The sequence below is a fragment of the Symphodus melops genome, assembly GCF_947650265.1.
Source record: "Symphodus melops genome assembly, chromosome: 9".
Taxonomy (NCBI): Eukaryota; Metazoa; Chordata; class Actinopteri; order Labriformes; family Labridae; genus Symphodus; species Symphodus melops.
In genome coordinates this window covers 10,602,914-10,628,060 of record NC_136699.1, presented here as the reverse complement: position 1 = coordinate 10,628,060, position 25,147 = coordinate 10,602,914, and the positions used below count along the sequence as shown (strand labels likewise).

The 25,147-nt window shown below is 42.4% G+C and overlaps 2 protein-coding genes across 4 annotated transcripts in view; one reads left to right on the top strand and one right to left on the bottom strand.

The window, feature by feature from the left end:
- Positions 1-1,628: 1,628 nt before the first annotated feature.
- Positions 1,629-11,636, top strand: tex11 (testis expressed 11). Its single transcript, XM_079352357.1, has 29 exons — positions 1,629-1,736; positions 2,633-2,745; positions 3,545-3,629; positions 3,782-3,861; positions 3,948-4,028; positions 4,108-4,227; positions 4,458-4,538; positions 4,662-4,747; positions 4,944-5,001; positions 5,080-5,175; positions 5,271-5,352; positions 5,707-5,785; positions 5,917-6,068; positions 6,196-6,281; positions 6,648-6,785; positions 6,942-7,044; positions 7,146-7,270; positions 7,914-7,999; positions 8,378-8,431; positions 8,540-8,580; positions 8,658-8,735; positions 8,834-8,904; positions 9,362-9,475; positions 9,704-9,776; positions 9,858-10,007; positions 10,105-10,213; positions 10,323-10,443; positions 11,029-11,196; positions 11,369-11,636. Exons 1-29 carry the CDS (start codon positions 1,709-1,711, stop codon positions 11,438-11,440), a joined length of 2,730 nt encoding a protein of 909 aa, XP_079208483.1. The 5' UTR covers positions 1,629-1,708; the 3' UTR covers positions 11,441-11,636.
- A 77-nt stretch (positions 11,637-11,713) lies between these two features.
- dlg3 (discs, large homolog 3) overlaps positions 11,714-25,147 on the bottom strand; it is a 76,842-nt gene continuing 63,408 nt past the window's right edge. For 2 of the 3 annotated variants that reach the window (XM_079352354.1, XM_079352353.1), the window contains 11 exons: positions 22,357-22,471; positions 18,825-19,001; positions 18,624-18,699; positions 17,935-18,034; positions 16,385-16,426; positions 16,124-16,174; positions 15,918-16,019; positions 15,654-15,826; positions 15,458-15,567; positions 15,286-15,377; positions 11,714-14,965 (listed from right to left, as the gene is read on the bottom strand). In XM_079352354.1, coding sequence (XP_079208480.1) covers positions 14,859-14,965; positions 15,286-15,377; positions 15,458-15,567; positions 15,654-15,826; positions 15,918-16,019; positions 16,124-16,174; positions 16,385-16,426; positions 17,935-18,034; positions 18,624-18,699; positions 18,825-19,001; positions 22,357-22,471 — 1,145 coding nt within the window. In that variant the 3' untranslated portion in view covers positions 11,714-14,858. Of the gene's footprint in view, positions 14,966-15,285; positions 15,378-15,457; positions 15,568-15,653; positions 15,827-15,917; positions 16,020-16,123; positions 16,175-16,384; positions 16,427-17,211; positions 17,258-17,934; positions 18,035-18,623; positions 18,700-18,824; positions 19,002-22,356; positions 22,472-25,147 lie in introns of all 3 variants that reach the window. The other variant, XM_079352355.1, reaches the window with a different exon arrangement.

Below are 25,147 nucleotides of genomic sequence, written 5' to 3'. Positions count from 1 at the left end.
GTAGAAAGACTCTTCAATAGTCTCAAGAAAAAAAAAAGCTACAAGACATGTAGGCTTATGGAGTATGAATTACAGAATTTGAAAATAGATATAATGTAGACTTAAACATTAAAAGAGAGTGATTGTATTTCACCAATACATAGGAAAGAGTTGAAATCCGGAAGAAACAGAACATTCTTCTTGCATTCACCTATCTGCAAAGAAGACAGGGCAGGTCTCCAGATGAACAATTGCTGGAAGTTGCTAGCTGAGAGCAGTGGACTTGAAGTTTTATTTTTGAATCAGGTTTTCAAACTACACGATGGGGGACTAACTGGTTCTACACACACAGCATGCACTCTTCCTGTTGCCTCCGACAGCAAAGTCTTCATGGTAAATGAACCAGTAGAAACAAACTCTTTCTTCAGCAGTGGAGTGGAGCGGGTTTGACTGGCTGCTCGAGCCTTAAGTTGATCCCATGCCACATTTTCTGGACCCCACTCTTACTACAGCATTGGAAGAAAAATATAAATGTAATGAAGCCAATGTTGGTGGGAAAACAAGATTTTTAACCTACATATTAACAAAACAATATAGGCCTATTGTAAGTAATATAGGAAAATGATTTTCAACCCAAAGCAAGATTTTAAAAAGTTTACATTTTCTATTAAGTAATGTTAACCATGTTGTTGCTTTTCTGATGTGCCTGATATGGGTTAAAAGGGCACATTGGTTATTAAATAGTTGACATGTAATGTGTGTTAATGTAGACCTGCAGTTAGGCTAAGTGACATAGCTTGGGTCCTTTATAAACTTAATTTTCTTTGTTTGAGATAGGGCGAATAAAAACGCCTTACTTCTATTAAAAGTGAGATTAGCTCCCTTTATTGGATTTAAATTTCTTAGACTCCATATATTTTTTTAAAAAAGTTGGCAACCATTAGCACAAAATATTTTGTGTTACAGTTAGAGGCAGGGTAGGTCTTATCCAAAAACAAAAACAAGCATGAATTTGAAAGTAGCATTCTCTCCGTGCTCAGGCTTCACCCACACCCTCCCCTCTCAAAAACCCCAACCTTAATTATATGCACAAGCACCAGGGTCCAGAAGCGGATTTGAGTTCATGCTTTGAGTGTGGGCTGCATGCCTGGGGTAGAGTTTAATCAAATGTGGTCGACTGCCAACATTTGTCATTATGTTTGTATGTGTCTACAACTGCCACAGATGACAGATATTTTATATATAGCACACAAATTATTAATTACTGTCAGGACCTAAATACAATTTCAACCAAAATATTAAAATGTGCATCTGGAGACTATTACCTACCCTGCCTTTAATGCTGGCTGTGTACAAGTAGCCTAATCCTACTGATATTAGGGGTTCACCTCAGTGATTATAAGGCTCAGCTTCACCCCTATTTCAGGAGAGGTCTCCTTATGAAAGGACACCTTATTCAGTCTACTACTTGTTAACCTAACATAAATAAGGAAGGCAATTTAGGCATGATTGGTATGAAATGCAGGATTTATTTTATCACACAGAGTGAAATTATACGTTTGTAGTGTTAAATGTGTTTGTAACATCCCAGCTCTTTTACAGTCTATGCTCTTACCTCCCTGGATGTTTCGCGGGGTTTTGTGCCTGCTGTCAATCAAACTGCAGTCGAGCTGTGACGTCACAGAGTGAAGCTAGCCCGCGATTTTCTCCCCAGTGTTAAAAGTTCAATATGGAGCGGTTTGTTTCAGCTGTAAAAGGTAGTTTCTTTCTTTTTATTTACCAAGTTATAACCAAGCTAGGTAGCCAACAGAGGTAATACTGCCATCAACTGAGGCTAGAGGATTAGGTTCGCTTTTTAAAATGTTAATGTATCGCTAAATTGGCTTTTTCTATATTCCTTTGACATTTTCACGACCTAACTCATGACCATCATGAATGAAAGTGGATATTAAGGTTTCATGTAGCATGGTAAGCTAGAAGAATTAATTATACCTTTACTTAAAATAACGTCAAACCAAATTAATAATACCAGAATTTTTTTTTTTCAAAACAAAATTTACTTAAACTCAGTCAACAGGAATTTTAATGAGCACATTTCTGATGTGTTTACTCAGAAAAAGTAACACTTCTACCAGTTACATTTTCCAGATTTTGAGGGGATATTGAAATTATCATGCATCTTTTATAATTAAGGACTCTGAAGCATTAGATCAATGGTCAGCATGTAACATTTAATGTTACTATTTTATAATGCATGTTTGCGACAGATTATTTCCAAATGATGTATACAACTGAACCACCAGACCAAGAAATTACATTGCCAACAAGGCCATTTTTAGGGGAAACTTTCCTGCGAAGTTGAGTGTGTCCTTCTTTGTGTAATCTAGTATTTTTACTGGTAATTTACAACCTTGCTTTGTTTATCCGATCTGCAATATTGTTAGGAGTACCCTCCTGTCATCTACAGGAGGGTACTGTTAAGTTGGTAAGTTTTCCCTCTCATGTTGAAATGAAGGTTGCTGTCGTGGGAAAATACAATGTGATTGTGACATGTGCTTTCCTGAGTCAAGAGATCACAGACCACTTGAGTAGATGACATATACTGTTGCCTTTGTCCTGTCAAATGTATTGATGTGCTCTTGGTCATTCACAGGTCTTACAGATAACCTACTGCAAACACAGTCTTCAGATTATGAAGAGTTGATAGAGAAACTCTACTCCGAAGTCTATGGTCTGAACGATTCCCCCAAAATACCAGATCAACAAGTAGGTACAGATGTGAGAGACTGTTTAGACTGTAGAAAACTGTCCTGGTCAGGGGTAACTCTAAGTTTACATCGTTTTTGGCGCCCCCTCTAGACAAAGCAATACATCTTATGTCTTTACTGAACATAATCCATAGTGGTATTATTATCAAAAATATAACTCACTTTGACTCTTTGCCCTGTAAGTCGAATGATAGTATTTCTAACCCCTCTGCAGAGATGTCAGCTTTAAAAGCAAAAAGATAGAAATCTATCTTTAACTAAAATGTACTTTGATATGTGTTTGAGTCTGCACACCGGCTGCATGCAGTGTGTGCGGTGTGAGTCAGATGAAACACCAAGGAGGGCAGCATGTGTTTTACCTCTGGTGTGTTTTGGGATTGTATCTTCTTTTTTTGGACCAAACATAATGCTGCTTAAAGGAGCAGTTTGTTTGGCTTAGTTTACAGGCACAGTCTACAGCAGGCTTATAAAATGTCAACAATTTAGAACATGTTTTATGTTAATGTCTGTAAAAATACATTTTAAAAAGGCTGAGTTTACCTCCTATTTGTACAGAGGATGAATCTGCAGATCACATTTGGCCTGAAGTGGGTGGTGATCTGAACATATCATGGATCCATTGTGATCCGTTTCATCACTTCTTTTGTGGGACATTTGGAAGTATCAACATTTATTTCAGTATGTTTTATAACCAATTAAAAACTCCTGACCAGCGCTTTAAACAAAGAGAGTTCATCTTCTAATATTATGTATATATGTCCAGTCATTTGCATGTGTTTTCATTTCTCACTTTACAGCTTGAGGAGTGTGCTGTCCAGCTGTGGAACTGGGCTGTTACTAAAAATGTTGGAACCACAATTAGTAAAAATCAGAAAGCCAAAGGTACACTTCTTGTCTCAGTACTAATTTACACTGTAACTTCAGTGATTCTCATCAAGTTTTCAGAAATACAATCTGAAATGTTGACCCAATGCAGAGATTTCAAGCAGGGTAATTCTTGTCACATCACGTTCCACTGTTGTTACTATCCTCAGTGCGTCATGTTGCATGCAGCCTGCTGTACTGCTGTGACCCTGAGAATCCAACAGAGGGCGTCATCCGCAAGCAGATCCTGGTAAGCAGCGCTGAAGCGAAAGCCCTCTGTGAGTGCTCAACGTTTCAGCAGGACAAATTCTGTGTGCAAGTGTCTAATCTTTACAGATGGCCAGCAAAACAGGAAGAACCTGGCTGGACTGCAAAAATCCCCAGATGGCAGATAACTTCTTAAGGCTTGCTGTAAAGGTAAAAAAAACATGTTTTAAGACATGCAAGAACAGAAATCTGGTGTCTTTACTTACTATTCAGCATTCACTTTCCCTAGGGCCTGGAGAGCCTCTATGGCCATCTTACCTCCAGAGGTGATGGAGCACCTGATATCGGATCGTCTAAGGGGGATGTAGAGAAGGATCTGCTTCGAGTTCTTTCATACCAGGCAGAGTCGGTGAGATGTGGCTCATGTGATGTTCACCACCTACAACGTGAATATTTGTTCTTGTGATATTTGGCAGCTGATGAAGTGCTGTTCTGACAGACTTGCAGTGTGAAGTGTGAGACAGCTACAATGTGAACCGAGAAACAATGAGGGGGGAAATCTCTCTTTTTTTTTTCTGAATAGGGAAGATGATATTGTGTGCTGACATTTAACTGATCACTCAAGTCTCTCCTTTACAGGCACTAATTCAAGGGAGCAACCGTGATGCTGTGGTGTACATGCAGCGCTGTAAAGACATGCTGCAGCGGCTACCAAAAGATGTAAAAAAAACCCCCAAAAAACACACACACTTTGTTATATATATTGTTGTTTCACATTTACAGAACATATACACAGCTATTCAAAGTGTGTGGGATGTAAAATGTTTTTTTCCTTCAATGCAGACTGCGTATCTCTCCCTTATGTGCTACAACTTTGGTGTTGACACTTACAATCTGAAAAAGTTTGAGGACAGTGCATTTTGGTTGAGGTAACTGTATATTTAACTTGATCCAACTGTGTCTTTTAAATCTACTGAGAAACATTAAAGTGGCATTTGTCCAACGTGGGGGGTTGATCGTTTCTTAGTCATCCAGGTCATGCTAGAGTCAAGTATAAACCAAAGCTGGACTTGGTTGAAGTGATTAAAGATGTTACACACAGGGATTTGTTTTTCTGTTTTTCAGCCAAAGCTACGATATTGGGAAAATGAATGTGAAATATGCACCTGGATCTGAAGTCCAGGTAAGACAGTGCCATGCAGAGTAATACAAGGAATGGTTGCAAATTAATGTACAGCTCTCTTTACTTCCTGTTACATAGGCCAAGGTTCTGAGGCTCCTCTGCACCGTTTATTTCGAGTGGGACTGTCAGAGGTTTCAGGAGAAGGCTCTTAATGCTGTCAGTTTAGCCAACAAGGTGGGATGTGATTTTCATATTGGATTATTCATTTCTATTTTAAAGCATACTTTAAACTAAATCTAAGACGCTCTGTACGCATTGACATTTGAAAGGAATCTGTGAGTGCATCTGGGCTGTACTTAAAGATCAAAATACTCCTTAAATGTGGAGTCTCAGATGATCACGTCAGAGTAGGTAAGTTGTTTCTTGATTTGATCAGTTTATGTTTCGCTAACTTCTTCATCATAGGCAGCAGAAGGTTGCTGGATACCAAGGGGTGGAATTATTTTCAAAATAAGATCGATCCGTTTAGTCTCTAAAGCTCATAGAAATGATATAAAATAGCAAAAAAACTATTAATATGTATTTTAAGTGTCGACAGTAAACAGTATTCTATAGTCAATATTCTCACTTGTGATCCTCTGACATGAAGTCAGGTGTTCAAGTCTCTGATTGAAGAGAGCCCTCTGTTTCTTACTGTGTTTATAGGTTAGGGGTAAATCAGGGATAAACGTACATTTTGAATGCAGATGATAAAAATATGTTTAGGATTACAGGAGATGCTGGAGTCTAAAGTTCCTCTTGACGTGTGTCTGAGCGCAGTGAAACTGCTCATGTCTGAAGACAGGTAAAAACACATTTGTCTTTGTAGACTTTGTGACGCACTGCGTAACACAAACATGCACACGTCCACATTTTCTACACCGAGACGTACAGTACATGGTTCAAGTCTGAATAATGTCTGTTTGGATTTCCTAGAGAAGTGCTGTCATTTGAGTATTTGAAACGTGTGTGTCAGCACTTTGAGTCGGCCCCTGACCTGGGAACTGCTCTTGTCTTACACATCGAGCTGCTGCTGCAGAAAGGAAAGGAACTGTTGGGCAAACAGAAGATTGAGGACATCATCACTGGTAGTGTACTTTTGTGTAACAGCTCTATAATAAGTATGATGTTTGATACATTTCCTAGAAAGGTCTGAGTTGTACTGTAAAGGGGGAATATGGATAAGTATTATAATCGTGTTTTACTTCCACACAGGCCACTACTCAGGGAAACAGCTGACTCCACAGGCTCTCACAAGTCTGCATGTCATGCTGTGGGATAAAGCATCCAAACACTTTGAGGTATGCCGAACAAGGCCACGTTCGTTCATTCAGAAGATATTTAATGGATTATAATAACATGTATGGTTCTCAGCATGTGCACAGCACAGTTGCAGCTGCACTGTGCGTGTGGGCAGTTGTTGGCACACCTATCTACGTGGACTGTGCACGTTCTCTTTGTTTTTGTCTTGGTTGGCTTCGGATCCTGTGGTTTCCTTATAACCCCTTTACACTGCCTTAGAGCAAAGCATTGGCCTCAGACCTGTTGGTCGTCCCTGATCTGTGCACTGTGGCTAACCACTTCTCCTGTACTGCAGATGTTGCTAATATTAGATTGTTGAAGAGTGATTAAACAAGTTGAACTGAAGGTTCTGTCTTTCTTCAAAGGCCAAAAACTACTCAGAGGCCCTTCAGTGGTACAACTACTCCCTGGGTTTCTTTAAAGCTGGTCAAATGGAGCCAAACTCTGCCAAGCTGCAGAGGAACAGAGCTTCCTGTTTCCTGCAACTAAAGCAGCTGGAGAAGGTAAGACGACACGACCGCAAGTCAGGACAGTTGATGCCATAAAACCAGGTGGTTTGTATTTTTAACCAGCCGCAGTAGGCGATGCAGACGGCCACATCCTGACAATGTATACATGTGATGTATGTTGGCCTGTATATAAAAACGTTTGTTTTTCAGGCCAGAGAAGCAATAAAAGAAGCAGAGAGATGTGATCCGGACAACATTTTCACTCAGTTCAGCGTGTACAAGATCGCAGTGCAGGAGAACAATGTGGAGAAAGGTATCTGTGAAACATTAGCTCTGAAGACTTTCACAGTCAATCCGTGAATTGCTACATATCAGAAGGTTCTCCGTGGTGATGAGGCTCTTTATTTGTTCCAGCTGCAGAGGCAGTGAATGCAATAGGACTTTTATCCAGGACTCCTGTTTCCACCGAGGACAGACTGCTGGTGTCTGAGAGCGCTGCTTTCAATCTCCTCAGCCTGGCTGCTCAGATTGCTTTAGAGGTCGGACTCGCTACTCAGCACTTACATCATGTGTATGAATATGGCGGACATGTTTGAAAATGATCTACCTGGTCTGTTGGATGTATCCGATTTCCTAGTTTTATCTTTCCAAAACGTGGGTTAAATCACACAGTGGTACCTTCATGTACAGTTTCTACAGACACCCAATTAAACTCTGTAAAGGTGTAAGGGTGTGAAGCTGGAGAGGATGCATGTTGAGGTGTCTGCACGTGACAGCTTTCCAGGAAAAGATGGCGGAACAAGGAGTGGCTGAGATTTGAGATCTGGCGTTATTGTGCACAATCTCCAAAGGATTACCAAACACAATCATCTAAGAATGTGGATGTTCAGCTTTGACATGACACAGCAAATTGTTTTGCACAAACAGGTGAAACTTGAGTCACCGGTAATCAGGATTTTATAAAACTATCTGACATCTTAGGGTGAATTCTTGTGTAAATGTCAGCTAAATGGTGAGCGTTTAGAGTTTAGCCTTTTTGAAGGATTTGGTTTGAAATAGAGAGTTGTTTTTTTTAATTCATAGAAAATGGGTTGGAATCCTTTTTTAACCCCATCATGGTTTTAATAAATATGACCGGTGTGATGTCATATTCATTATAAGGATGTTTGTTCCTTGGGACAGAATGAACAACAGGAAACTGCCATGAAGGCACTGGAGAGCTTGTGTGAAAACTCTGAAGATGAGGCTCAGGTCCTGACTGCTCTCAGGTATGTGAGCAGTGTAACGATCTCATTTCAACTAAACTCAAAGCCCCATTACTTAAAGATGAAAGATTAAAATAGCTGTTTAGAATATATATATAAACATTTAAAGAATAGCTGTGTTGAACCTTAAAAACTATTCTTCTCTATTTTGAACTTGGTTCTGAATTTGTACGTCAGCATATTAAAGTCATTTTGGTTCATTTTTCAGGAAGTTTTACACATGATCTAACAGGTAGCAGAGAGGCTTTTATGCTGAGAGGGTTTTCCATACTCCTCTGTGATCCACTGACCTATATTCCCCTCACAGTGTGTCTCTTTATAATACAGTTAGTAGGTGACAAAAAGGAGGCCAACAGCAGTTTCTCCATTCATCTTTCACAGGTGTTTGGTGCGACTTGTGCTCTCCACATTAGAACAACCTAATGACTCGACAAGGTGAGGAAAAGAGAAAATACCAAATGTATTGTTACGATAAAGCATGATTGATGTCCCACATAATAAAAACTAAACCTTGGTTCACATTGACGTCATCACTTTACACAGGCCTGTTAATCTGGATGTTCTTCTGCCATACTTAAAAATGGGTATGTATGCAACAGTAAATCTCTTCCCTGGAGTATCTGATGTGTGAGGTGCACTGTTTCCTTCTGTATCGCTGCAGCTTTGCAGAAAGTTTCCTGCCAGTCGTGCATGACTGTTGGGCAACGAGCAGAAGAAGCCAACTGGTTCAGAAAGATTGGTACAGATGCTCTTCCTCTCCCGACACAAATTCCAGCATGCTTGCTGTCTCTGAAAGTCTTGCAGCCCCTTCAGGTTAATTGTGTGTCTTTGTCTCAGCTTGGAACTCAGCTCTGCAGTGTGAGAGCAGCCCTGACAGGATGAGGGATTTCTTTGTTCTCTCCTTCCAGGCAAGAGTCCTTAATGATCTAACATCTATGGCCTAGTAGTTGGGTTTAGATCACCGTCACCTGAACAAGGATTTACCTTTCCTTGAAAAAAAATAAAATAATCACAACTCATCTTTCAAAGATAAAGGATCTCAGTGACTCAATGATTCAATCGTAACCTGCTTCCTTTGCCTTCAGACTTTTGGACCTTACCTTTATCTGAAAATCTGTCATTACTAACTGATTGAGAGCACACCTATACAAACAGAAAGTTCTGCAGTGGATATTGATTCATTTTTCCAGACATTGGGATTTACTCCTTTATTTAGGAGTGTCAAGTTTTTTTCCATGCCCCAAAACATATTTATATTCCAAATCACTGTCTTTGTTGATAACCCCTCACATTCAGATGAAGTATTGAAGTAATGCCTTACTATCACTCTTTAGTTCCTTTGTGTGTGTGCGTGTAATCCTGCAGCTCTCACAGCTGTGCCCTCCTGATCGAACGCTGCTCATGGGCCAGAAGACTTGTCTGCTCATGGCTGCTGCTGCATCTTTGGAGCTCTGCAGGAAGTCTCCTTACTCTGCCCAGGTGTGCCACCCACTCCCTCTAACCCATCTCCTACATTTAGCACACACACTCCATCCACTTACATGGACATTTACCAAGACCAGTGGAGAAGAGAGGTGACTAATCACATTATTGGTGCTGTCGTAGGTGTTTCATTTTCAACCGCTCTGCTTTTGAAGCATGAACCGAACACTAGATGGAGCTCATGAATCCTGAATGCTTGTTACCAATTCTGCTTGGTTTTCACAGACTGAGGAGCTCACTCAGGCTCTGGAGCACATTCAGATTTGCTGGGAGATCTGGAAAACCCTTAAAGCATCAGGTACCATAAGGACAACTATGTCTAATGAATACACGTCTGCTGAGCTGATACGTATTCTCAGTATGTACTGTACGCACTCAGGAAACTTCCCCATGGACCCAACAGACACGCTGCTGCTGCTGTATGAATTCGAAGCTCGTGCTAAGCTAAATGACCCCAAAGTGGAGACAGTTCTGGAGTCTGTCTTGGAGATCGAAAATGTTGAATGCAAAGTTCTTGAAACCATTGCAGGTAGAGAAGAAATAAAAAAAAAAGCTTGCTACATGGCTACAGAAACACTTTGCAGAACATTCATAACGATGGCTTCTTCTCTCTCTTCTATATGTAGCTTTGGCTATGGAGCCTCCAGCCCACTTCCCCCTGCTGTGTAAAAAGGCCTTGAGGGTTGCTCTCTCTCTGCACAAGAAACAACCACAGGCTGAGCTGGCCCGCTGCAGGCATACCCTTCACTACTCTGCATGAAAACACCTGTGACATTTCATTACAGATCCTCTCCTACGAAGGGCTTTCTGATTGTATGCATCTCCTTCCGTCTCCCTGTCTTAGTAAGTGTGTTCACAGCCTGATCAAGCTGTCCCTCCCAAGCGGCGTGTCTGAGGTGGAGGCCCATGTGCTGGAGGAGGTGTGGGAATACTACGAGGAGGCCCTGTCCATCATTGCAGCCGCAGTGAGTCAGCACCAATCACACATTGCCAATCCCTGAGCTCCCACCTCCTGTTCCCTCCAACAGAACTGCTCCCTGCTATATAATTAACCCCCTCTCTTCCACTCCATGTTTGCCTGCTGTTCTGGAAGCCTCTTTTTATCAATGGGCTTTCAGCCGCACTTCAATTAGCAGATGCTTCCATTCACCACCCCCTTCCTGCCAATTTGAATGTTAATGTGCTGTGCAAGTCATCACACTGCCGGTGAGCTGCAGCTCTGAAAGAGGCAGCAAATTATTGAGGCATTACACTGCTATAGAGGCAGCAAAGCATATTTCCTCTTTCATATTCAGTTATCACTTGATAGCTGTGGAATTCTTTGGATCAGAGTGAAAGCGGAGAAAAACGGAGGAAACTTCAGAAATGATTCCGGCCATTTCGGTTGGTTTTAAGGTCTAAGACACCTTGTAAACGTTAACGTTCACCTAGTCAGTGTTAACATGTCGGAGAACAGGACTGTGTCGGAGTTACTCACAGGCTTTCACCTCAAAAACACATTTCCTTTCTTAGGCTTGGCCTCCGTTAAAAGGTCCTGTTCTTATCTGCAGCCGGACGACTTCCCAGAGATGGAGACCCTGTGGTTGCTGACGCGGGCGTGGAATACGGGGATACTGCTTTACAGCCTGGCTCAGTACCCCGAGGCTGAGAAGTGGTGCGGCCTCGCCATGAGCTTTGTCCGATACCTTGGATCTCTGCAGGAGAGCTACGAGAAACAGGTACAGTACTGGTGGAGAAGAAAGGAGAGTGTAGTTCTCGGAGCATGGTAGAGCTAACGTGGGAAACATTGAGAAAGCCTTGGGCCGAAGCAACACACACAGACATTATATTGAACTAGAACCATCATAATGAGAACACTTTTCAAGTCATACAGTGTCTTGTGTTCCCCAGATGTCTGGTCTCTACAGTGAAATCCTGGACAGGTTGGACAAAGCAAAGAAAAAGATCATCATGGAGGAATAACAGAATAAGCTCTTAGCAGCAGCCTGGTGTTAACTTCCTATTCTGAGAGTGGACTTAAAATACTCAGGTCCGTCATTTTTTTCACAGGTAACTGTTATTACTGTTGTGGTACAATGTTCATTAATGTCCCAGTGTTGCCATTCAACGGAATCTGATGGAAAAGTTGTTAAAAATAAACCATTTGTTTCCCGTTTCACGTCAGCCTCTATCGTCTTCTTTCAGTAAAGCCGCTGCATTACTTCAAATCAGAATAACAGGCACATCAAAATCATAACTGAGTCACATATTTTATTTTCAAACAAATAAACTTTTGTCAAGTCCCAAAATAAAACCCAACCAAAAGTTGCAGGACTGTGTTCCCTCATGACTATGACAGGGAAGACCATGAGGCCGAGTGTCCTGATAGGCTGTACCACCTGCAGTAACAGGAAGGAAACTACTGTACAATCAAAGGGTTCATGTTTGCAAGCACTTACTGCACAGATGTGCTAGAACAGAAACATCATCACCCAAAAGTACAAACAAGAACCCTGACCCCCCCACCCACCCACCCGAATAATAAAAGCATATATGTCATTTCTCTCATCAGAACAAAGACCCTCATCAATTATACACACGCAGAGGCATTCAGGTTCCATCTCGTTATACAGCACAACCTCAATGGAAAGGGTGTTATGAAATCAAGTTCTTTGGGCTTTGACATGGCTGACTGAGGTATGAATACCACACACATTGTTAACAGTCAGCTGTATTTCAACGTAACACCGGAGAGGACCCATTCTAAATTTCTAATGGTGTATTGATCAATGCTCCTGGTTTCTGTGATATTTCGTAGGTTTCTGCCTGCATCTCTTTTTAATTATTTTACAATATATATATATATATTTTTTTTAAATCTATACACCCAGACACGTTCCACAAGAAATCACATGTAGACAGGCCCTACTCGCAGGAATTGAATTCCCAAGTGACTAGTTTTCCATTAGGCATTTGAAGAGAAATACCAACAATACAGCACACCTGTATGGAAATTATATCTCAAGAGTAGCTCAAACTTTACTTACCTGACATTTGTGGTCTATAAAACATGTTTGTCCCAGTTTGATTCACACATGCATTAAGCACAGGTGAGGGGGATCTGCTGGGGGCTTATTTACATTGTACAGCTACCACACCCTTTGAAACAGTCTGCAAGCAGTTTATAAATGGCTCTGTTCCCTTCGGTTATTCCCTGAACTCTGGTTTTGACACAGGTAATGACAGCTGGTTAAGCAGTGGTGCCTGGCAGGTGGGCACACCTGTTCAGAAAATGCCTGCAGGTACAGGTGCTCTGTGGGTGGGAGAGAGCAGGGGGACCCAGAGGTCTAGGTTAGAATTTTCCTTTCGGGCCTGGCTCTCTTGAGAAGAACAAAATATAGAAAAACTCCCTTCACACTTTTTCAAAAAAAAAAAAGCTGAGGTGGAAAGCAAGAATGTTCCCGATCAGGGGCCAAAGTACTCCTTTGTGACTCCTACTTCTTCTTCTGCTCTCACATGGACTTGTGAACATACGGTGCCAAGATCTGCCCGGGAGGTCGGAGCAGGTCAATCCTGGTGATGCCATGCAGCCAACTCAAAAGTTAGCACAGAGATAGCGTTGAACAAGCTCCCCGCCTCACGAATAAAGAGAAGAGACATAATACAGCCTGATTACACGTTTAGTTGAGAACAGCTTTCACTGAGCGACAATACTTTGAAGTTGTTGTTTGTTCAGATGTGACAGTTTTGAACTCTCTGTGTCATTGTCCACACAGCCTGTCAGTCGTAGGGGTAATGGTTTCTGTATGGTACAACTCCTGAGCTGGTCTCACTCAGCCCAGACTCACTAATGACTTTAACACAGTGGTTCTCCACCTGCCAACAAGAGATGAATGAAGAATTCATGTTTACAGACACTCCAAGCATACAGGTTTAATCAAACCCAACTTTAGTGTTATTTTTGGTAAGGGGACATTGGGACAATCCAAAAACAGGTTATATTGACTCTTTAATTGTTAGGACATCCAATACAATTATTGTCTTGTTCTACCCGTTTTAAGGCCACCGTCATGGTGGCAGATAGGACAGTACCATGTGACTATTCAATCAGAAGAGAATCCTCTTGGAAGGCAGAGAGTGTAATCGGGTGGTCTGCTGCTCAACATTAGTTAGGAGGCTCTGGCTGTCCAAATTGCGGTCCAATGGCCTAATTCAGGAAGGAAGGTGGAAATACAGGGGAATAAAAGGCGCCCTCAGAGTTGAGACTGTTTTATCTATTGCACTCAAGTCAGGCCCACTGGCAGTTGGAGGACACAAAAAAGTATGAAAAGATTCGAATGTTTTCTCTTTTCCGGGGTCAATTGTGTGCAGCCTCCCTCACAGACAACAGGTAGTCACAAAACAGAATTTGTATTTGATGTAAGGCAGTTTGGTGTTTTGCAGAGAGCCCAGTTACACTTCTCTACCCCCATCCTTTACACAGAGCAGCTAAAAACCACAAGCAAAAAATCCCACAAAAAAAAAGGAAAAAAAAAAAGAAAGAAAATGAAATCTAACAGCCCTCCAAATTGACAATTCTAGTGACGTGTAAAATGTGTAGTTTTTAATATGTAGGAAAATCTCAGTGGGATTTTATCATTTATCTTGTGATTTCATAATATAAATGTAGAGATTCACAACACTTTCTTCCTCTATATCTGCCTTCTGACATGTCTATATCAGCTGCAGCACAGACAACTGGCAGACGACCAAACGGCAAGCTGGTTTGTGATAAATAGATCACCAGTTTGTAGGCTCCACTAATTTCCTCAGTCATTATAGACGAGAGAGAGAGAGAGAGAGAGAGAGAGAGAGAACTCCTTGAACAGTACCATCAGCAGGGCTTGATTTTAACCAGTCTTTTTAGAAAAAGAAAAAACAAACAAACCTTAATTGGTCTTCACTTCTCATCTTGCGTGTCTTTTTAAATGTGATTTGATGAACATTTACAAAGTGTTCCAACTTGGTATGATTTGTCTCTTGTTTCCCTGCAACTTGGTTTTGAATCCCATCTCCTCTCTCCAGATTTCTGTAAAACATTCTGATCTTCAGTCAGTTCCAGTTCACAAAAGGATATATTCCTCTTCCCTTTTGTTGTTCATTTGACAAATTCCTTTGGAATGGCATTTCCAGTCTTGAATGGATTTGTTGAGAAACTCATGCAGGGATGTGCACAGTCACAGTAATGGTGATAAGACTTCTTTTTCATTTAGAGTAACATAATGATGACACTAAAACTTGATATGAAACATATCTGCAAAAAGGAGGTGAGAAGGGGTGGGGGGGCTATTTTGGACTTGGGTGGGGTCTCTGGGAGGCAGGAGGGGAGCTCTGCACCGATGCAGAGGAGACGGCAGGGAGCTCAGAGCTTCTCAGAGGAGGGGATCCAGATGTAGGGACCAGACTGCTCCTCGATGATGAGCTTGATTTTGTTGTAGATCTCCTCTAGTGAGTCACCCTGTACGATAGCTGGACACACAAACACACAGGAACATATGTATATACTGTATCTGTTGTCTGCATGAAAACTGGAAAAGATCAGTCAAATTAATCACTGCACATTTTAACTTAGAAACTAATAAATACGTTTACCAATCTGCTGATTTCTTCAAAAAAAAACCTATCATCTTGTTCATTATTTCCCTCAGTTCGAACTAAGAGTTTAAATTTTTCTTTAATGGAATTTCAAAAAACCCAAAGACTTGTCATTTCTATCATAAATAGAAAAGAAAATCAGCAAACACTTTTACCTGAAATGAAGATATTTAGAAATAAGAGGAGACACCAACCTGTGAAAAACTCTCCAAAGTCTTGCTCCAGCTTCACTGCCTTGTCAAAGACTTTATTGGCTTGCTCGTATGTCTGCCTCTTATTCATTTCCCTGGAAAAAAGAAAAGCAGGTGAGTTAAGAGTCACAGACGCTCGTTTTCACCAAAGTGTGTTCACAAAGCTCGAACTTACATGAGGGCTTCGATCGATTTTGGTTTAATAAAGATGGCAATCGGATAAAGTTGTGCTTGCTGCAGTCTTTTTATGGCGTTCCCAGACACATCCAGTATGCAGTGTTTCCCCTGTAAGCATGAACAGGGACGTTATGGGATCAATCATGCTCATCCATTAACAGTAACCCTGCAGAGAAACTACACTTGGGACTTACCCTCTCAGCCACAGTTCTGACAGACAAGATGCTCGTCCCGTACAGGTTCTCATTGAACTGGCCGGCCTCAATGAATTTATTATCTTGAATGTCTTTCTCCATTTGCTCCCGCGAGCCCACAAAGTGGTAGTCCTGGCCGTCCATCTCGTTTTCTCGCCTCGGACGAGTCGTATCTGTAGCGGGTAAGGCGTAGAGTTTATTTTCATCATCGCTTTGTGTTCACTTTGCCGTTTTCGATGCGTGATCGTGTTGCTGTAAACTCACGGGGTACGCAGGAGCCAAACTTGTGGGGAAACTCAGAGATGAGGTCATCGTTTACTCTGTCCTTCATCGGACCCAGTATGATCACAGGCCTCGTGTAGTGAACTACATCAGGAGATGCAAAAAGCGGGTGAGGAAAGTGTAGTAAAACACACACATCGAGGTTTCAACTTGTGCAGCGTTTTATGTATGACAGGTGATCCACTCACTTTCCTGTCGTATGACCGGCTCATAGGAAAGAATTGTGTCCTCTTGTCCCTCTGTGATTACACAAAACATCATCCTGATCAGATAACTGCCAACTCATTTTTAAAGAAATAGATTTGAACTAGGATGGCCAATGAAACACCAAAAAAGGAATATTAATTTACAGGTGTCATATCACAAGTGAATGTTCAAACATCTACCATGTTAATCATCTATGTGGGCAGTGTAAAACAAACCAGAAACAGAGAGAGAGAGTGACTCACTCGAACTGCTTTCACTGTCGCTTGTGTTGGATGTCAGGCATTCTGGAAGAGGAAAAGAAAGCCAGTTGCAGGTTACTTCAAATACAGTAGGGCACAAAGTTGAATTTATATCAGTGCTCTTCTTATGGGTTTAAAAAAAAAAAAAAAAAAAAAGGTTCCCCTTCCTGAAGAGCATAGGGGTGGCGGGGGAAGCACTTTCTCTAAGCTTTTAAAAACAGGGATAAAGAAAGCAGAAGTCTTGCTTGGTGCAGCAGCCATGCTCGTGTAATATTAGGGAAGTGGTTTTAGGTACAAGCGATAGGAAATTAAGTGTTTCCTGTGACAAACTCCCAAATGACCTGCTATTCCCCGACCACTGTTTCCTATTGTAAGATCTGTGGCGGTGGCGGATCTCATATGAATGACAAAGAAAACATAAAGAGCTATGCCTTCCACAGAGGGGAGCGCAGGAGCTGGCTGACTCTGGGGTCATAAATACATCTCAGCCTTTGGCAACCTGATCCGACTAATTTGTTTGCAATTAATCTTAATATATTATCTTAATATCTTATCAATATACATATTCAATACAAATTCACAGATCACCAATTCAGTGACTGAAATAGGAAATTCTTGAGCGTGACAGAAAATAAACCACATTTATTTACTATGCAAAGGCTCTCTGAAGAATAAAAAATATGCATACACATACATCAGTCTGTTTGTGTGTCCCTCGACTAAATGTGTGTGGTTCAGCATTCCCAGCTAAGTTTGCAGTGACAAAGCATTTTTTTCCCCCTCTAAGCTCAAGGGGGCAGCTGCTTGACACGATACAACCACACACTTACTCAAACTCTTTGATCCATAAAAGTCATCGCTTAACCCAGGGAAGTCCTAGGTGTCCCGACAGGTGAGAGCAGAGACCAAGAGAAGAGAGCAGACAGGAAGAGGAAGAGGAGGAAGAAGAAGAAGAAGAAGAAGAAGAGGTTAGTGCGAGTCGGGGCAAAGAGGGAGAGGAGTGCTGCGTCGTGCTCGCTCGGCCCACTGACACATGGCGCCGTGCTCTGCTAATTGAGCCTGAGCCCCACTTTGTGCATAGTAAGCCTCGGCCTTTCAATTACACTAACCAAATCCCATTCATGCCAGATTTTGACCTGTTAAGTGTTAAAGCTTCAGTCCAGTCAATGAGCGTCCTCTTGTTTGGGTCAGTGACTTGACTGGAGAATTGATCAGGACTTATATGAAGAGTAGCATCAAAGTGGAAAGAGGCCTCTGTGTTAATGCAGCCACAAGCACACGCAGCACACGAAGCTAGACACTCCTCTGGAGCCTGTGGATGCACAGACACGCCAGAGAGAAACCCACAACTCCAGCCCGACGCTGGCTCTGTGTGTGGAGCTTCCCTCTGGGACGGTGACAGAGGGATGGAAAGCAAACCATCCCCGGAGGTGAGCTGATAGATGGAAGCTGAGAGACAGAACAGAAGCATGAAAAGGAGGGGGGGGGGGGGGGGGGGGGAGGGGGGGGAGGAGGAAAAACGACAGGTCGCCCATCACACAGCTGGTACTCACGTTCAGTCTCCACCAACTCTTGCACAATATTCTCCTTGCTCTTGTAAAACGGGAACTTGCGTGAAAGGTTGAAGCTTTTTTTGCGCTTTACTTTGACAGGCTGCTTGTCGATGTGTGGGTGAGAAGGAGAGGGGGGGGGGGGAGAAATGAGAGGGTGAAAACAAAACAGAATGGGTTTCAATGAGGGTACTCGACACTCATGCAAAAAAAAAAAAAAAAAAAAAAAAAAAAAATACAACAAAAACAAATGAAATGTAAACAAAGGATACATGTCGAATAATGAAAATGAGAGGCAGGTAATGGGTGGAAATGAATGGCAAAACATGTTGCATTTCCATCAATTTAAGTCAGCTTGTATTACAGATTATACAAAGACATCTGGTTTATACCTCCTTTGCACATCTGACCGATCACACTGTGATTAAATGTACCAACATTTTAAAAGTGTTCTTTTTATATCAATGAGTGCATACGCTTTGGAGGTTACAGAGAGCGCTCATCTCAGCAGAGCTGCTGTGTAATCTATACAGTAATAGGAGCACTTTTTTTGTGCTTGCTTCAGTGAGCAGGTGCTGGTCTCTTTCCCACACTCAGGGGGAAGTAGGCCATCTCCCTGGGAGCCCAGCAGCAGCTCTGAAGGCAGCCTCTCTGGCACCGGAGCAGGGAGCAGCTGGTCCCTCTACACTTACCCTGTTCGACTCAATCATTCCTGTCCTGGCGTGGAACTTGACTGTTTTTAACCTAGCCCGCTCCTTCTTCTCCACTCTGAGAGAGAGAGAAGAAAAAAAAAAAGATGAATTGGGGAATAGCGATCAGCTGGGGTGACTACTAGTGATCAAACTTGCTTGTGTCTAGCATTAGCGCACTATCAAATGAAGAGTTTCGTGTACCTTTTCTTGCTTGGAATGACCCCAATCTGCTCGCTCTCTCCGTGTGGCGTGACCAGCCTCGCCTGCCACCACTCGTCGTCAGAGGCGTTTATGACGTGAAGGATATCACCGTAGGAGAAGCTCAGGCCTTGGCTGGGCAGACAGCTGTCCCTCGTTCGATCATAGTCAAACAAAGCTCTGCAGAAAAACAAAAGGGGCCGCCTTGAAACACTTTCTTCATTTCATCTTTAAAAAGGGAGTGCAGACATTCCTCCATGTGCCTAGATCAAATTACCGTGCGTTTCCAAACTCGGCACAGAATGGCTGCCGTGAATTCCCAAATGGACATGATTGGTCCTAACTTTTTTTTTTTCATGACTGTAGGTTCATCCAGCCTTTAAAGAGTGAACTTCAAGCTCTTTAGATAGATGGATAGATACTTTATTGATCCAGAGGGAAATTAAAGGTAGGTAAACCCAAAATGTGTCTGTGAGCGAGGAGTAGGCCTCTCTCTTTACTTTATTCTACAGTAGCAGGTTCGATAGCTTGATGGCTACCTCTAACGTGCATCTACTCAAAATGAAAGGTCAGAGGTCAGAGAGCATGCAAAGTAGCCCAGAAAAATGTTGCTGTTCATTGATTTAAAAATGCTAATCTGTGTAGATGCTGTGATTAATTATAGATTAAACACATTTTCAAATACTCATTTCATGTCTAGACATTTTAAAATCATTTACTTTATCAAATCGCACATGAGCTAAAATTCACCGAAATCCAGTCCAGTCAAACATTCAATCGAAACCATAGTGACTTGTACTCTGTTGCAGCACTCAGGTGAAGATGTTATTACTTGTTTGTTTTTTAAACTTGAAACGGGTTGGCAACATTTGTGTTAGCCGTTGCACCAACATGCTTCAGTCAGAGCAGCGCAGCCTCTCACACGTTCATAGTCAGGCTTCGAACCCTTAGTCAAACTATTCAGCCCACTAATAATGTGAAATCACTGCTGAAGACACGCCTCTTTGTGTTGGTGTTGATGATGACATCTTGACATTTCATCACGCTTCTATTTAGATATCCAATGTTATTTATTGTCGATTCATTTCCTTTATAACTGAATTAACACGTCGAGGTCTCGACATGACTCACAGGGTGTCATGTGTTAACGCTGAAAACACATGAAGTAACAGCTTCAAGCATGCAATCCCTACCTTTCCACATTTATCGCTCCTGTTGCCACATACTTTCCAGCACAAACACAAAGAGTTTATCGTGCGTCTGCGGGCCGTCACCATCTTGTCAGACAGGTCAACCAACAACAGCTTCCTCGAGGTCACACCTGCTCTACAGGTTGGAGCTTCACTTGACCTACAAGCCTATAGCTACCTGCCATTCATCACGCTGCAGTGGACAAACAGGAAGTGGCTCAATTCTTTTTTTATTTTTATCCAGGAATAAAGATTTCCAGCTAACTATTAACTTATGCTAGCAATAAATGTGCTGTACTGTTGACTAATTCTGTTTCAGAGGCCTGACACCTTCCTAAAAGGTAAACATCGAAAACAAACTGTACAAGTTCAAGTCCAATTATCACCTTGATATACTCAGAGTTTCAAAAGGACTGAAAGCACATGTGACTCTTTCTCTTTTTTATTTTTTGAGAACACCTCAGAGGCTTAACGCCTCCACATTCCAGAGACGGAGAGGACATGGCGGCTCCTACATCAGCCAGCTAACTAGACAGCTTTCCCGACATAACTGTGAGCTTAGTCACCCGCTCAGGAGCAGGCTCGGCTCTACATACCTCGTGGGATTCAGTCTATAAAAGAGGAATGATTCACAGCAGTTAATGCTTCTCTCTTTGACACACACACCACTAGATACACTTTTGATGTATCCTCGTATTCAATCAGCAGCCATTTTCCTGGGACATGACACTCATGTCATTACAGATGTAATATATATATATATGTTTATATTTATTAATTAAAGTTGACCACACCGATATAATATATTCTTTTGCTGAGACATTACCTTTAATGTTTCAAACATCGCGTCACGTTTATCGTTGTCATGGACACGTCAGATGCTGCCTTAAGGAAGTGAGAACTGCAGCTGAAAGCTGCCGTGTTGTTGCTGTGATAAAAACCTCGTGTGAATTCCACCTGGACACATCGGCAGTAACGGGTCGGCTCTCTGTCATCAGAGAGAACCCACCGTGCCGGCCGCTGAATCTTTAACTGCTGTATTCATATTGTGCAAATACGTTCCTGGATGTAAGTCGTGAAAATCTAATGGATCCGAAAAATCCTGATCAAAATCACTGTTTCTCGGATAGTCAAAAACAAGAGTCTATAAAATTGTTAACAAACAGTAAGAGGCATTAGACAGCATGTACTGAATGTCAGGACAATGTTGACCATTTCTCCTCGTTGGCGTTTTCGTGATGCGCTGATGGCACGGTATGAATGCTGGAAGTCTTCCATTGTCGGGAAGTGGAGCTGAATGCTTCTACACGCTGATGTCTGAAGTTTGATGAAGACCGATGTTCCTCCTCTTGTTGTCTTTTTTTTATTTCTCGATAGGATGAGAAGCTTTCACTTCTAAGAAGGCAGGGTGCACGCCCCGGTGCAGACCCCATTTCTGAGTCATACGACTGATTTTGAGGTGCCAAATGTGCCATGTACACAGAGGCACGACAGCCAATCGCGGCCTGATCAGACGCTCGGATTAGTTTCTGGCGCGTTTGAAATTTTAGTCATACGACCGCACGCACTCGCACAATGGGAGCAAAGCCCTGTTTCCTGTTTGTGTCTGCAAATGAACAGACAACATTTCAAACTGGCAGGGAATATTAATTATAAATGAGCTGCTGGTAAGAGTGTGTCTATCTGTGATGCTGACGTGCGTTATGAATATAACCTGGGTCGTAGCGTGGTGAATTTCAGATTCTCACCCTGCTGCTGAGTGACTACGGTTAATGCGGTTGTGATGTACATTAGTGCTTCAGTAGACATGATGGCGAACTACTCGGACTCCATCATCTTTCACCTTGACCCCTGTGAGTCCTGTGCGAACAGAAGGACGCCACCTGTTTTAATTCCTAAATGAGCCTCTGTCCAGACTGGCAACTGGCCCAAAGTGGAATAACACAGGTCACATCAACAGGCCCCGCGGTCAATCGACATGACACAAAGAGTCAATGTCAAACAGGGCATCTAAACAACAACAACAACAACAACAACAACAACAACAACAACAACAGGGGTTACCTGTCCCTCAGCCCTCTGATGTTGATTAAAAGTACCAACACAGCGCCCTAAATCAAATGTTTCCCTCCGACAAGATAAATGTTAGTTTTCGTGTTACATCAGATGATCTATGCAAGAAATGTCCTGCTGCTGGAACTGACAACATGTGCATTCAGGCTGTAGCCTCCCCCACAGGCATACAAAGGTTTATTATGCAAGAGTGTCTATTTTGCCTACAGATCTCAGAATATGATGTTATGAGTGCGTGCAGGACTGTGTGTGTGTGTGTTTGTGTGCTTTACCTGACATAGAGGGAGCGTTTCTCACTGGTACGCAGGGAGCCTGATCCTGAGCTCATGCTGCTGTTCATCATCTGCTCCCTCAAGTCGTGGATCTTGGACTCAAAGCGACTATATTCTGTATTGAAAGAAACAAAAATGACTCTGTAAACAACAATTCAAAAACGGGTCCCATAAAGCACATCGCATTTGGGCTCTTATGTTGTTAAATCCAAGGTCAAACTTTTATTGACAATGTTGAATAAAGACGCCAAAAAAAAAAAAAAAAGAAGAAAAGCTTTGGACTGTGGCCTCTAGTTTCCCTAGAAAATTGCAAGAGATGTGTTTGAGTAACCGCTGCAGTGAACAGAGAGAAAAGGTTCAGTGAATCCTTCGGCTGATTAATGGCCGCAGGAGCAGATGGTTTATCACAGATCTGCCTTACACATCCAGTAATGTCCCATGTCAGGTAATTAATTACACAGATTAATTAAGTTCAACATGGGCTTTTTAGGCGAGTTAAAAAAAAGGGGAAGACCTCCAACAATTTCTAATGCTTGACCATTTGTCATAGGTGGGTGAATCCGGTCGCTGCTCGGGAGCACAGGGATGATATATGAATCCACAATGGACCTGCTCATTAACAATGCTCTCATTAGCCTGCTGCGCGCCGCGTCCTCTGTGCCCAGGCTGCTGGAATGAGCGAGGCCACCGCGGCACACGGCAAGATAAACAGAGCGGCAGATGCAGCTGGAAAAACAAGTCAGCTAGGTGGCTCATGTGATCAAACAAAAGCGATGTTAAGAGCACAAGACAGGGGCCCAAATTCAAATAACATCAAGATGTTAGACGGTTTTACAATTTAGCCCGCTGACGAAAGGAGAGTTATCACACTTTTAATGAATATGTGCAGTTATTTTGATAGGGAATGAAGCTGTACACAAAAAGCGATAAATGGCACATGATCATGTGACTTATGACTCCGATGACACAATGTATCGCTCTTCATCATAATTAGCCTGTCAGAACAACTACAGGAGAATATTTTAGACACAATCATTCGCCGTATCTCTTTCAATGCCTTTTAAGGGCGGACTCCTACCTTACAGCTCAATCATCCACAGCCGACAAGACTTCCTGTAACGTGAACGAGAGATCAAAGTCCGGATTCTGTTAAACAAGCCTACAAGTAGCCTTGAAAAACAAACAGCCATGACTACAAAGACATTTTAGCTGAAGTCAATCCCAGTTCGCTGAAACATTCTGGACAGGTGCAAAAACAAACAGGGATTGCTGAACTCTAACCCCCCTTGCCGAAAGCTAAGGGGATTGAGAACAAACACAGGACCTGCCCCAGGCCTCCTGCCAGCTCCTGACCCTGGTGTCTGCTCAAAGGGTTAACAATACAACAGGGTGACTCTGCGAGGTGAGGTAACCAGACACCGCCTGACTGCCTGTATCCAAGAGCAACGCCGTAGCACTCCTAGGACAGCACATGCGGAAGCAGCTATTCAGACGAGTCCACTTGGCTCTCAAACATTGGAGGTACAGGAGACAGGCAGCCGGTGGAGGGGAGGGGTCCGAGGGACAAGACAAAGACGAGCTAAATATACAGAGCAGTCGGAATAACCCGCGTCACAAAACGGCAAACCTGAAGAGCTGTGCTGCTCAGATAGATAGGGCTGTCAGGAATGTGAGCAAGCATTTAGCTGCATTACCTGTTACTAACATGTCAAACACAATGACGCCAACAATGACTTGCCTTCAAACGACAGATATTCCAAAGTCATAGAAGGAAGTATCCACTGGGTATGGATCAGCATTGAACCCTGATACCGGTCAGTTCCATTATTACACTGAAAGGATCATTCAGTCCTCACAAGACGATAACTGTCAGAACTAATCATCAGTTATTAATTAATCGAGGCCCATATAAAAGGTGCACGTGGCCTCTCGGCACGGTTCTGACGAAGTAAGGATGCACTAAACAAATCCTGACTGAAGCTATCCGTCTGATATTTATGGCGCCTTTCATTTGATCTTGGAAGGTAGAAATCCTGTGTTGTCATTCGGACACGTCATCAGGGACGCCCTCTGAAGTCTGAACTACGACTCGTGAACTCTGAGCACTTCAGCCGCCCGGGCTGAAATCCAACATAGCTGCCGTGTGCACACTTGGCAACTGGGTAACCGTGTCTCAGCACGATTCACCCCCAAAGTCCAGTTTGTTTGACCACCACGAGTTCTCCGATCCATGCTCGAGCAGAGGTACGCTTCAGGTACGGAACAGCTCATGCAAGAGCACAAACAAAGGTACAGAATGTGGACAGCCTTCATTATCAAGGAACAACTTAAAGTCATGATTGTGTTGAAGGATGACCTTATGTACAAGAGGTAGAGTTACTGTGCTCAGTTACTGGGGCAGTCGTGTTTAAGCACGATGGAGGATAACTTGGCCGAGTGTAAGTGTGCCCTAAGTCTTGTTTTTTGTGTCAAACATAAATCAAACACACCTATAGTATCGTTGTGCAAGTTCTATTTTGCTGCCATCCTCGTCTATCCTTTCAAAGATCAATATAAAACAAAAGAGCATCTTTCACTTCATGAAAAGTTCATGAATCTCTCCATGAGGCAGCATCCAAATTAACTTTGAATCAAACACAAACGTTATGTAAATGCCGACCAAGTATTTGAGTCATCAAATAAAAAGGACCAGAAATAAAAAGAGCTAAAAGATTAATAGCATGACTCAGCATTGGTGCACCTTTGCCCTCTCTCCCAGCAATTATTTAACTAACACCCAAACAAAATTAAA

Coding starts and splice junctions, on each gene's coding strand:
- tex11 (XM_079352357.1), top strand. CDS start 1,709: ATGGAGCGGTTTGTTTCAGCTGTAAAAG. Junction 2,746..3,544: donor CCAAAATACCAGATCAACAA/GTAGGTACAGAT, acceptor CTCACTTTACAG/CTTGAGGAGTGTGCTGTCCA. Junction 6,282..6,647: donor AAGCATCCAAACACTTTGAG/GTATGCCGAACA, acceptor CTTTCTTCAAAG/GCCAAAAACTACTCAGAGGC.